The 12,537-nt window shown below is 35.5% G+C and overlaps 4 protein-coding genes across 4 annotated transcripts; 3 read left to right on the top strand and 1 right to left on the bottom strand.

Moving 5' to 3' along the window:
- Positions 1-2,395: 2,395 nt before the first annotated feature.
- Positions 2,396-3,056, top strand: LOC117780250. Its single transcript, XM_034616701.1, has 2 exons — positions 2,396-2,778; positions 2,840-3,056. The coding sequence occupies exons 1-2, from the start codon at positions 2,434-2,436 to the stop codon at positions 2,891-2,893; spliced, it is 399 nt and encodes a 132-aa protein (XP_034472592.1). The 5' UTR covers positions 2,396-2,433; the 3' UTR covers positions 2,894-3,056.
- A 355-nt stretch (positions 3,057-3,411) lies between these two features.
- LOC117780246 (antichymotrypsin-2-like) lies at positions 3,412-4,984 on the bottom strand. The gene is made up of 2 exons (XM_034616698.1): positions 4,968-4,984; positions 3,412-4,758 (listed from the first exon to the last, which is right to left on the bottom strand). The coding sequence occupies exon 2, from the start codon at positions 4,753-4,755 to the stop codon at positions 3,478-3,480; it is 1,278 nt and encodes a 425-aa protein (XP_034472589.1). The 5' UTR covers positions 4,756-4,758; positions 4,968-4,984; the 3' UTR covers positions 3,412-3,477.
- A 316-nt stretch (positions 4,985-5,300) lies between these two features.
- LOC117780282 (protein Diedel-like) lies at positions 5,301-5,996 on the top strand. Its single transcript, XM_034616738.1, has 2 exons — positions 5,301-5,664; positions 5,723-5,996. Exons 1-2 carry the CDS (start codon positions 5,329-5,331, stop codon positions 5,846-5,848), a joined length of 462 nt encoding a protein of 153 aa, XP_034472629.1. The 5' UTR covers positions 5,301-5,328; the 3' UTR covers positions 5,849-5,996.
- A 601-nt stretch (positions 5,997-6,597) lies between these two features.
- Positions 6,598-7,167, top strand: LOC117781092. The gene is made up of 2 exons (XM_034617806.1): positions 6,598-6,985; positions 7,048-7,167. The coding sequence occupies exons 1-2, from the start codon at positions 6,626-6,628 to the stop codon at positions 7,102-7,104; spliced, it is 417 nt and encodes a 138-aa protein (XP_034473697.1). The 5' UTR covers positions 6,598-6,625; the 3' UTR covers positions 7,105-7,167.
- The last annotated feature ends 5,370 nt before the right edge of the window (positions 7,168-12,537 follow it).

Raw genomic sequence — 12,537 nt, 5'->3', positions numbered from 1 at the left:
ATAAGTAGTAAGCAAGGGTATTTAAGTGTCTATACTTACACTACTAAAAAAGACCATTAATAGCAGATTGTTTTTGTTTTTAATGAGCGGCCATCTTAATGGGTTGGCACCAAAACACAAAGAACCATCAAAAAAGTAGTCAACAACAACAACAACAATAAAAACAATTCATTGGCTTTTCATCAAATTTGTCTGCGGGCGGTGGGCGCAAAATTGTGTGAGTAACTGTAAGAATTCCTTTGAGTTTTGTTCTGTTATTGCACAATCGAATGACGTTGCGACCGACACATGAACAACACAACAACAACAGGAATAACAGAGGCAACAACAACAACAATCACACAAAAGTTTCAACAATTCGCTTCATTAAGTAATTAACACGCGCATTATAATTTAATTAACATTATTGACTGCACACAGAGAAACAGACACTCAACCATGCACACACACACACACACACGCACACATATGCATAAACACACACATATATAGATACGGTTCTAATATTTCAATAAGTAAAACAACACTTTAACTTGATTGAAAGCCTTTTCTTCTTATTGAAAAATTTTGGCTAGGTCAAAGATCTGACGAACTTCGAAACTTCATAACTTTGTCAAAACTTAACCGATTTTCAAGCGGAATGTCATTTAAAGCATGGTTTGGCCTTTCAATTCATTCTGCGTTTAAAGTTAATAAAATAATAAAAAAATAATAATTTCGGTCTGGCTTCGATTTTTTTGCTAAGGGTCCCCCCTTTAAAATTTTGAAATTTGGAAATTTTAATTCTCAAATTTTCACTTTTAATCAACTCCTTATATCATAATTAGTACCAACATAATTAGAACACAACACTTTCAATTTAATTTTGAGACGTTTCATTTTTCTGTAAAATATCATACAAAATTCAACAAAAATTTTGACTTGTAAAGTTGCTAAGTCGAAGGTTTGACCAACTTCAAACGATATGACATACAGATTATGGTCTAGCCTCAAAATATATTTCACATTCAAGTTGTGCTGAAATAATTTAATTAATTTCTTCGCCCTGGATCTAGGCATCGATTTTAGCACACACCTGCCAGACTTCACTTCATGTTCGCGTTCGTCTCTTGAATGGATGTCAATGCCTTCAACATTTTTCTATCTTTCTTTCTCCCTTATCGAACTCAACTGAAGATTATCGATTGTTTCCACTGGATTAGTTATTGCATAAAAGCGAATTTAAATGAATTCAAAGTGTACATCGAATATTCCTTTTAAAAGTAGATTTAGTATAGTCTGTGAAAATGTATCTGTCAATTGCGATTCTTCTCTCTGCCTGGGATATCGGACTGGCTGCAGATGAATTAGTTGCAGCTGACGCAGAGTTACCTGAAGGCGTTAAAGAACCTCTTTCATTAGCCACTTTGGGATTTACACTGGATACCAATGAGACCATATTTGAGGATTCTATAAATTTAAGGTCAGATCCTGAAGACTGCGACGATTGCTACTATCCGGATGAATCAAGTGAAACAACAACTACACCCACAATATCTACAACAAGTCCACATTGTTGCAAACCCGTTAAGATTAAATTCGAGTTGCACCACGGCTTTTATCCATATGGATACTACGATCGGGCATGGCAACATATTTTCAAGGCAAGGGACAATGCAACATATTCGGCTGCAGCTGCAAAGGGGGATGCATTCCTGGAGATCCACTCAAAAATTTTATCAAAAAGTTCACAAAGGAACGAATTAAAAGTGTTACTACTTTTAAATTTCTCTAAGCTCAACGCTCAAAAAAATGCTATCGATAAATTATTGTTAAATATTTAATGGATTGCAGTTTCGAATTAAGATTTACCTTAAATTAGAAATCACATTGCTCTAAATTCAATTTGTGATCTGCCCTTAATGAGTTTTCACAGATTTATTTGGGATATTTTTAAAGCCTTTACGTTTTCAAAAAAGATTTTTGATAAATTTCACACAAAGATATTAAATTTGGGTTCGAATATAACAATACACACAGTCAAATTTATCATAAATGTGGTTTTAAGTTCATAAAGAGTGAAACCCAAATAACAAACAATTCTATTATTATGAAAACTATTACATACATATACTATAATTAGTTGATCCAAATATGTGGAACACTCCTCAAATTTAATAGTTTTAATTGAAAAATACATGTCAAAAATTAAAGTGTATACAAAATAAATATATATAAACATCGATTTAAGAATTAGAATATCAAATATACGTATATTTGAAAATAAATTGAGTTCATGTAATTGATTTGTTACATATTATTATGTGATAAGTGTAGATAATTATAGGAATTATATATTCGACACGCGGCAGAGAAATTGTTATAAATAGTTCGTGCAGCTGAAAGAACCAAAGTTCGTTGTGAAATAACAGTTCTGGAAAAGACGATAGAAGAATGCGCTACTTGGGCTTAGTATATTTTCTGCTGCTCTCGATGGAAGCATGGAGTTTGGGGAATACTGCATGTTGTACGTTTACTTACGTGAGATTCGGTGTTCCCCCTAAAGAGGTGGCGTGCAAAAACTACTTGGATAGTACCCGTTTCTTCTGGACAGATTCCTGCTACAATTTCTTCTGTGGCAACTTAACAACACCAACTCCCTGCTGCGGAGTGGGAAATTGCAACATATTCTGCTGCAACTGCGATGGAGGCTGTATTCCAGGCAATGTGCAAGAGAATCTATTGGATAGATTTGGCTCCAATATAACTATGATAGCAGGAGGCCCGGAACCTGGCCAGGTGAATATGAATGATCTTTTAAATTAAATTATATCCGTTACGAATCTTTTTAATTTTATAGAACAAAACAACCACAATTGCACCAAACAGCACCACAATTTCTCCTGTGGCCTAAGTGCATTAATATTTTATATGAATGTATGTAAACGTGGTTTGATGATAGTTTGATACCCTGTATCAAATGCTTTGTTATGCCCACATAAAATCAAATACATGGCTTAACTAATTATTTACTTGTTATTCAAAAAGCTTAACAATAAACTGAATAGCTTAGTGCATTTTTTATGATATTGCTGTCAACCGTACAGTCTAAAAAAAAATTTAACGATAAGGTAAATTGGATTTTCTTGTCAAAAATTTAGTAGCTACCCGGTTATTAATTATAGGGTAGATCATCCACACTGTAAGGTCTTAACATTCGCATACTCTGTTTATTTTAGAGCTGGTAAGCGGTGTAATAATTACTGCATTCTTCAAGGCGCATAAATTGCTTAAAATCTTTAAATTGAATTAATAACCGTTGGCTACATCTGAAATTAATTAGATTAAGCAGAATAATAGATCAAAATAATATAGAACCTTTTTATAAACCATACAACCTCCTTACCAGCCTTTCCGACTGTTGTTTTAATTTTTTTTTATTTGCTACAGTTCTTTTTAAGAATTTGACATGCTTGTTTGGTAAAAAGTTTGTCGTGTTCAAAGTTTTAGTACTTTGCCTGCAAAGAACACAGTGCTCTGCTTATTGATAATAAAGTAATTAAATGGATGATCGGCATGAAAAGGTGTGGGCTCTACCAAAGAAATGAACTCCGACTCAGGAACTGGTATCATTCCGGTTGCTGCGGCAGCCTGAGTGCCCAATTCATTCACCTCAATGAAGGCCTTGTGAATGATCTTCGACACTTTCAATTTGCCATCTTCCGGACTTTTGAGCATCCTACTAAAGTCAGCTTGACTTGAGAACAAGTGAGTCATGCCCAGCTGATTAAAAGCCTCTGTCAGCTCCACCTGAAACTCGGACTTGAACTTGGGCAACTTGACATCCACTTGAACCTCGTGCAGTTGCTCCGTGATCTTGTCGAGCGGTGTGTTTCGCAGCTTCTCCTCCAACTGGGACAGTCCAGTCCGGCTCTTGGGCAGCACTATCAACATGGAGAAGTCCGACTTCGCGTAGGGTAATTCCAGTGCGGAGGCATCTAGACTGGGCAGATCAGCATAACGGAGAACTTCCTGTAAGTGCATCATAGGGACATCGATGGCATCCAGTTCGTTCAAGTGGAAGCGCTCATTGCGGGTTGATCGCTCCTCAAATGGATGCACCCAGTTGCCCTTGAAGTGCATCGCATTGATCAACACGAGACGAGAGTCGGCATCCAGATCACTGGCCGGAATAAGATACTTGATTAGGTTGTCAGTGCGTTGCTCCACCCAGGAATTGATAAGACCCGCTGCCTCCACATTCCTGGCAAAGTCCACATTCTCCGCAGGCGATAGAAACTGTTTGGTGAGCAGCGAACTGAATTCTTCCCGCAGTTCAAATCCCTTCATTATGTAGATTTTGTTGGCAATGTGTAGAATGGAACTGTTCTCATACGCAGCGAGTACATCGTTGAAGCTCTTGGCAATCTGAGTGGCATCATTGGAGACGAGTTCCAGGCCACGATCCAACTCGTCAGCAGTTTCCCCCGAGGCGCCCATTCGGGCCATTGCCGCGCAGCTCTGGATGGAGAAGGGGGAGAAGACAATGTTCTGATTGGGCCTCAGCGAGTTTAGTGTGTGGTACATTCTAAGCGAGAAGTTGGCCAAACGACGTGAAAACTCGGCCACATTGTTGCTGTCTATGCTGGTCACACTGTTGAGTGTGGTCCTGGATTGGAATGGGGCGAGTTGAAGAGTTGGCTGTAGAAGCAGAAGCAGAAGCAGAAGCGGAAAAGAGAGCCTCACACAGACGTCCAATTGCAAAAGTCGCCGCATTCTCTATACGAAGATCGAAAAATTTTACTCAGATCTCGAAAATTTTGAAATAAAAATTAGAAAAACCAAATTTGGAACCATTTAATTTGAAAAAAATAAGATATTTGAGAAAACCAAAATAAGGACTTCTGTTATTAAGAAAATAATTTTAATTCGTATGATGTTCCGACTAATATGGTTTAAATCAGTGTTGTGTAGTGTAAATTACTTACTTATACCAGTTATTGACACAGAAAAGCGATTCAGACTGATAACTAAGAGTATATAACATATATTTAATACTAAAATCACTAATGGATTCGTTGCATAATTTATATAAGATATATTTCTATAAAAATTGGGATTATTAATTAGACAGGCTGTAAGCTCAACAATTACATAAAAAGTCACGTTTTCCGAATTTTAATAATATAAAATGTTACTAAACTGATTCGTTGCATGCATTAATGTAATGCGATATGATTATATAATTAATGCGATTATTTATTAGACATGGTGTCAAGGCTTTGATATAAATAGTACGCGGTATATAAATAAATGCTCTATTCAAGTGTAGAGTTTTCTGATAGAAAAATGCGCTACTTAGGTCTGGTTTTCTTTCTGCTCGTCGCGATGCAACCCTGGAGAACGGGGGACACCGAGTGCTGTACCGGGACTTACACAAGATTCGGGATTAAGCCCAAGGATGACTGCAACAATTATGCAGAAAGTAACCACCTTTGGTTCACAGACAGCTGCTGGAAATGGTTTTGCGGCAACTTGACAGCACCCTCGCCCTGTTGTGGAGTGGGAAGTTGCAACATATTCTGTTGCAACTGCGATGATGGCTGTATTCGAGGCAGTGTTGTGGGACAATTAATGGAAAGATTTGGCTCCAATATAACTATGATAACACCTGAGCCAAAAAAGGTACAATTTAAGGTAGATTTACTCAAATTCAAATGATTTTTAAAACTCTAAATTGCAGCCAATCATATTCAAATATGATACCAACAAAACGGAAACTGTTAACAACGAAACCGTAGTAACGGAATCGAAAGGAACCACTGAATTAAAACCCGTAGATGAGGAGGGAAATCCGCTTTTGGCTTAATATATATAAAGACTTCCAACTTTTTATATTAACTACAGTGATTTATATTGGAACCGGTACTGGAACCATTAACCGAAACTAACCGCTTAATTTTAAGTACCGGTACCAAAACTGTAGCCGAAATAAATTATTTTTCAAAACGGAATACTACACGTTTGATTTTTTACAGTGTCGGTAAATTTTTGTATGTAGTTTTTCTGTATACACAAAAATAACTACAATTTTGAATTGTAAAGTTGATACAAACTAAACTGAATTTCATTTTGATCATGGTTTAATTTATTATTAAATTCGAAGACAAGAATTTTTTTTCTAGATCTTGGAATTTTGAAAGGTTAAAATTTAAAATGTCAAATTCTGTCAAGTCTTTCGATTAAATTCTTATATTAGTATTATAAAGTATCATTTTTTTTTTTAATCTTATTGATATATTTTTTTCAATTTGTCTTGGTTTTTTTTTTTGCATTTTTTGAAACATTTTTGTTTAGTCTTGTCAACTTAAAATATCTTAATCCCTGAATTTATCTTTTGTATTTTTTTTGCTTACGTCAAATGCAATTATTTTTGTTAGACAGCTTGCAGAATTAGTTACTGGTCCCCTTATCTAAAGAACAATATATTCTTATATTTATTATTAACTTGTTTCACAATTAAGTTACGCGTTTAATTTGCAAGACGAATGGAAATTTAGTCGCAGTTGAGCGTTGCGATTTAGCCAGTTCTATTTTTGTTTAGCTAGTCGTTAGTTGGTTTCTCGGTATTTCTTTTGGATGCATCATGAACATCTCTACGGCAATATTGATATTTTTAGCCCAACTGCAGTTGATTTTTTTGCAAGTGATACAGGCAAATTCGTGCTGTTCATCGACTGTGCTGCACTTTCATCTTAAACCTACAAACAAGAAGAGTTGCTCGGACTATCCACAGGGTGCACGCGTTCATTTCAGCAAAACCTTTTGCTTTACCAAACTCTGTGGCAGCTTCAAGAAGCCAACACCCTGTTGCGGAGTTCATAGTTGCAACATATTCTGTTGCAACTGCAATTGCTGGGATAGAAATTATCGGGTCTTGGTCGATTTTCGAACGCGGTATTGGGATGAAATATACAACGTTTATCAGCGAGGACATACGCGTTCAGTAAGTATATTAATCTGACTTAAATTTAAATTATTTCTTAACAAACTTTGTTGAATTTCTAGCCCGAAGATGCAAATTTGAACTACGCAGAACTATCGAATATAACAGATATCAATTAAAGAACATCTGTATCAAATAATAACTGGAAGTAATTCAAACTAATTACAACAGTTTGAATCAAATTAAATGTACTTTACGTTGTATTGTATTCTTTAAAATAAATATGAATATTATATGAAAATAGCCAAATATAATTATTTAAAATATTTTACTATAATCCTGTTTACAAATATTATATTTAGTGTGACAAATTAATTACGTAATTGTAGTACTCACACAGCCAGCCAGTCATACAGAAATTATTTTTAATACTATATAATATAATATATATAATATGGTTAATTAAAATATACTATAATAATTCTGTTTACAATGTAGCATCTAAATATATTATATTTAGTGTGACCAATGGATAACTCGATTGTGCTACTCATACACTGATAAAAAAACTAAATTTTAAATATAGTATTATATTAATAGGAATAACTTAAGTACCTAAGACAATTAAATTAAAAAATAGCGAAGGCAGGTTCATAAGTTTATATTTTTATTTTACAATTACAATTACAATTTTTTCTGGCTTTTTTAAATATTCCATTATTATTTTTCCCCTTGCAAAAGTGGGTTAATAGCCCGCCCTCATTTTCTAACTGAAGCAGCGTCTCTAACCACAAGCACTGTGATTTTTTAGATTAATATTCTTATTATTATTAATTTGGTCTTAAAACGTTCATATTTTTATCAGTGAATATTAAACTGGCCACACTGAGTTCAAATTGTTTATGTCATATTATGTACGATTGTAAATTGAGAAGCTTATCAAAAAGAAACCGAAAAGGACTTATTCACAGGATTTCTTTTAGAGATTTGATTCAAGGCTAAATTTTGGATGTCAGCTTTATGTGCTTGTTCTTTTTCACATTCCGGGAGTGTAATGTCAATCACGAATCCAGACATTTTTACTCGTTTGCATACAAATTACAGATGCAAGTCACATTTGATTGAAAACAATTTGAAATGATATCGCAATCGTTGTTTCTACTCTCAGTCTTGTCTGGCAAGCAGTCCACGTGGCATGCCCCATGTGGAAGTGGCACTGGAAGTGGCTCTATTTTATTTTGCAGGTGCGCACTTCACTCACCTGCACAATGGAGGCAAATCATGTGCACACTTTATTGCTTTTACGTGCAAATTGTTTGCGTTTCGCCTATAAACGATATAAGCCAAAATTTCTTTAGTCCAATAGCTCAGCAAGTCTCTTCTCTATCCCTCTTCCACTCTCTCCCCTTTCTCTGCCTTTCTCTCTCTCGCGTTTCATTTCATTTTCAGCTAAAAGCGAACGCATTTCTGTTCCCATTACTGCCTCTGTTTCTATTTCCGTTTCCGATTCCGTTGAATTGCAATTGGAATGCAACCCAACTCAACTCATGTATGTACTATGGCCCATTTGCTAAAGTTACGTGGCAGAAATTCATTTTGTTCCGTTTGTCAAATATTTTGTTGTGGTTGGATGAAGAATCAATTTTACTAATTTATATATATTTTAAAAAAATTTCTGTAATGTATGGAGCTTTTCAAAGTTGGAGTAAATTTTGAAAAAATACTAAAAGAATTTTTCCCCTTTCTTATTTTCTAAAAACTTAATAATATAATGTTTTATTTTCTTGTATATATTTTCCTTAAAGTGTTTTAATATATATTATAAATTTCTGACCAATATCTTTAGCGGTTTCAAAGTTACACATTTTTTGCCACATTATTTTCCTAATCGATCCATTGTGTCATGTTCAAGTCCTGTGCGATTTCTCCGTACCTCTCTCTCCCGTCACTTCTCTCTAGCGTTGACTACAGCTAATCAATGCTTTTGACAGTCGAACCAACACCTGAACGAGCTTCCCTAGGATATCTCTCTATCTCTCTCTATCTTTCTCTCTCTCTCTCTCTCTTTATCTCTCCCCTTGTCCACTTCCCTCTCTTTCTCTTCCTGTATTAATCGTGCACTGTACACTTGGCCAATATGCAAATAATTACCAATATGAGCCGTCAAATGACCACACACAATAACACACACATACACACACCAACTCACTTTTTCTCTCTCTCTCCCACATTCGTAGGGTTTGTTTGTCGTTAGCAGTGTTTGCCAACATATTGGCAGACAGGTTAGCTGCTATTATTGCTGCTGCTTCTTTTGCTTTTAGCCCAGTAACCAAAATTGGCAGAGAATTATGAGTTTATAATATAAGTATGCAAATTTGTGTTGTTTCATTATGTATCTTAATGAAACTCGCTGTTTATGAACTTGTTTTAAATCGGTTCACTTTACCATTTATCTGTAATGGGAAAAATCTGTCAAAAATTTCATGCAGCATACATCTGCTTGAGCACAGGATATCCCACTATCGAGTGTGCTCGACTGAGCCGCTAGTTGTAATTTATTTATATTTTTATTTTTTATTTATATTTAATAATTGTAATTGAATCCAATGACTGCGAATTTAAAGTTACTGGGAATCTAGCAGTCGATCACCTCGACTGAGGATTGCTTACTTGTTGTTGTAGTTGCTGTAAGCGCTCTAAATGTTGTAGTTGTCATTATTATTGTTGTTGTGGTTATTGTTGTTGTTGTTGCTGGCGTGTGCGTTCTCGTGGATTGTGAGCTTGTAAATAAGCCTTAATTATGACAATTGGCAACTGGCAATTGCAGCTATAAAGCCACCACACAATAAACATGCAAATGCATTGGCCATTGCATATGGGCGTAAATGTGGGCGTGGCATGCGCCAGTCGGATGCACGATAAACCAATTTGTTAGTATGCAACTCTGAGTCAGATTCATAGTGAGCTTAAAGAACCATATGAATTAGCTATATAGCATCAGATTCCTATAAGAGGCCAAGAACTTGGCCAGCATTTGTTGCTTTTGGTCTAAAAGTCAATCAACTTTACAAAATTGTACAGTTCTGATTGAGTTCTAAAATATTTTAATGCCAATTTTGATTAATCAGTTTGTCAGATTGAACTTAAAAGTCATAGCTCAAAGTACTTATTTACATCTTTATTTATATCAAATGGTTTAGTCTCTGAGATAACCACACTGAAATAAAAAAATTGTATAATTTGAGGACCATTCATCTTAAATATGATAATTTTAGGTGAAAACTATTTCCACACTTTGACCTATAAATAAGAATTATTCTTTTAAAAATGTTAAGCGGTCTAATCTAATTTTCCGATTTGTGTTCTTAAATAAATTTTAAGTCTTTTAATCATATACATATTTTTATATGAAAATATACAACTTTTTTCAGTGTACTGTGATATCTTACTGTAATAAATCATGCTTAATGCATAGTTAGTTTAACTAGATAATCGCACGATATAAATGCATGTGAGTTACATATTCAATTACGTAACATATGTTAAACATTTACATGGGAGAACAGCAACAGCAACAACAACAACAACATCGACAGAACGACGATAGCTGGAAACAGGAGCTCAGCACGTTGTTCTGGGAAAGGCGTTGTCATAATTAGAACATGCGATGTAGTTGCACCACAGTGCATACAGTAAAGGCTCATCAAATCCACTTAAACTCCTAATGGCTACAGATTGTTCCTCTCTCTTCCCACCCTTCTCTTCCCCTCTCTCTCTCTCTCTCTCTCTCTCTCTCTCTATCTTCACTATCAATTGGTTTTATTTGCCATCAACTAGCAGCAAAACACGCATACGACGCGTTGCACCGTTGCATGCCTGATATGTGTGAGTGCATGTGTGTCTGGGGCAGTATGTGTGTGAGTGTGTGTGGCGTTTAAGTGCCGCTTGGTTTAGCCAAAGGTGCAACGATGATAGCCTCAGAGTCCTGCTGCTCGTTTGCTCACGCTGCACAGTGACACGAGTTCACGAGAATCACGTAGCGAAAACAATAAATCTAAAATGAAATCATTTAACGGAAGTAAAACGTTTAAAACAGTTTGATAAGGATTCGTTTCTTTATTTTATTAAAAGATGTTGCAGGTAGGAAGTGACAAATAAATTCAAAATATTTAATATTATTAAATTTTTTTTTAATTTTATATTAATAATTTACTAAACCACTAGTAAATATATTAATTTGAAGCTTTATTTATTATTTATTTAGAAATGTAAATTAATTGAAAACCAGCTGAAAATTTATGGGTTATTGTTTCGTGTTTGGTTGGCTTACATTTCTGGAACACCCGTGATAAAAATATCATGTACAGGTCCCCATAGAAATCTCTAGAGAATTTGACTCGCCTCTTATAAAAAGTGGCCTGCATTAAAAAAACTTAGCACAACTTGAAAATCTTATATATTTCTCTATTTGTTGCTTAAATTTTAAAGATATCACTTTAAACTTAATACAATATAATACAATAAAAATTTACAGATCAAGACTTTACAGATATCTTTACTTACTCCAAAGATATAAAATTTGCAAGCTGTTTTGGCAGAACGTGTCACTGTGCGCTATTTGCCTGTGGCCTTCGAGGGGAGGGGAGCAGGAAGAAGGCGGAGTGAGAGGTGCTATTGGACTTGTTTCTACTCATTCCCAACAGCTTCTGTGTGAAGTTCATGTTGGTTGTTTGGCGTTGTTTCATGTGATTTTTGCACTGATTTGCGTTTAATTGAATTTTGCGCTTGACACGGATGCTCGGATGCTGTTTGTCCTGTGGAACTGGTAACCGAGACTCTGCGACTCAGCAGTCGGACTGTGAGTCTGAAAGTGAAGCCATCAATTTGCTAAACTCATTTAATTGCGGCAGAACATGTTGAGCCTACTTAAAATGATTACATAGCACCACTAAACGGACAGACAACATCGAAGCACATAAATCAAGACGCCTCTGGGTTCCTTGGAGACTGGTCAATGAACCACTGAGCACAGTGGGTGGGAAAAATAGAGAAAAAGCAGAGGAAATGGTAAAGGCAAACGCATAAAGAGGAAACACAAGTCTGGGTATCTGGTCTGGTCTATAAACATTAATGATGTGGCCCACAAGCCTCGATACGCGGCAGAGCTACGTGCCTCAATGCCACAGTTCTACTAGGAGTTGAAGTCACAGTCACACAGAGAGAGAGAGACAGAAATAGGGGCAGAGAGAGGGATGGAACTAGGCCTAGGCTTGCAACCCGGTTGAAAACAGTGGAAGAAATGTGCGAAGCGGAAACAACTTAATGACGCGCGGCGCTAATGGTTCACTTAAGCACCCACATAAGTTTACCGCTCTCTACCAAAAACAGAACGACAAAAAAAAAACAGTAAGGCATGCTAAACATACATAAAAGAAAACTGAAAGAAACTTGCGATACAATACGGAATTTAAATACCCTAAATACCCGATAAATTAATCAATTATATATTGCAAAATTTGTAGTTTGTTCGATAACTTAAAAATATGACAACTGATCCGATTAAGAAACACAGCTACAATTTATGGAAATAACATTTATCTTCTCAGTTGAGT

This window comes from Drosophila innubila (genome assembly GCF_004354385.1).
Source record: "Drosophila innubila isolate TH190305 chromosome 2L unlocalized genomic scaffold, UK_Dinn_1.0 4_B_2L, whole genome shotgun sequence".
NCBI lineage: Eukaryota > Metazoa > Arthropoda > Insecta > Diptera > Drosophilidae > Drosophila > Drosophila innubila.
Note: the sequence above shows the minus strand (reverse complement) of the source record. Positions and strands in the feature narration are given on the sequence as shown.

Coding starts and splice junctions, on each gene's coding strand:
- LOC117780250 (XM_034616701.1), top strand. CDS start 2,434: ATGCGCTACTTGGGCTTAGTATATTTTCTGCTGCTCTCGATGGAAGCA. Junction 2,779..2,839: donor GAGGCCCGGAACCTGGCCAG/GTGAATATGAAT, acceptor TTAATTTTATAG/AACAAAACAACCACAATTGC.
- LOC117780246 (XM_034616698.1), bottom strand. CDS start 4,755: ATGCGGCGACTTTTGCAATTGGACGTCTGTGTGAGGCTCTCTTTTCCG.
- LOC117780282 (XM_034616738.1), top strand. CDS start 5,329: ATGCGCTACTTAGGTCTGGTTTTCTTTCTGCTCGTCGCGATGCAACCC. Junction 5,665..5,722: donor TAACACCTGAGCCAAAAAAG/GTACAATTTAAG, acceptor TCTAAATTGCAG/CCAATCATATTCAAATATGA.
- LOC117781092 (XM_034617806.1), top strand. CDS start 6,626: ATGAACATCTCTACGGCAATATTGATATTTTTAGCCCAACTGCAGTTG. Junction 6,986..7,047: donor AGCGAGGACATACGCGTTCA/GTAAGTATATTA, acceptor TTGAATTTCTAG/CCCGAAGATGCAAATTTGAA.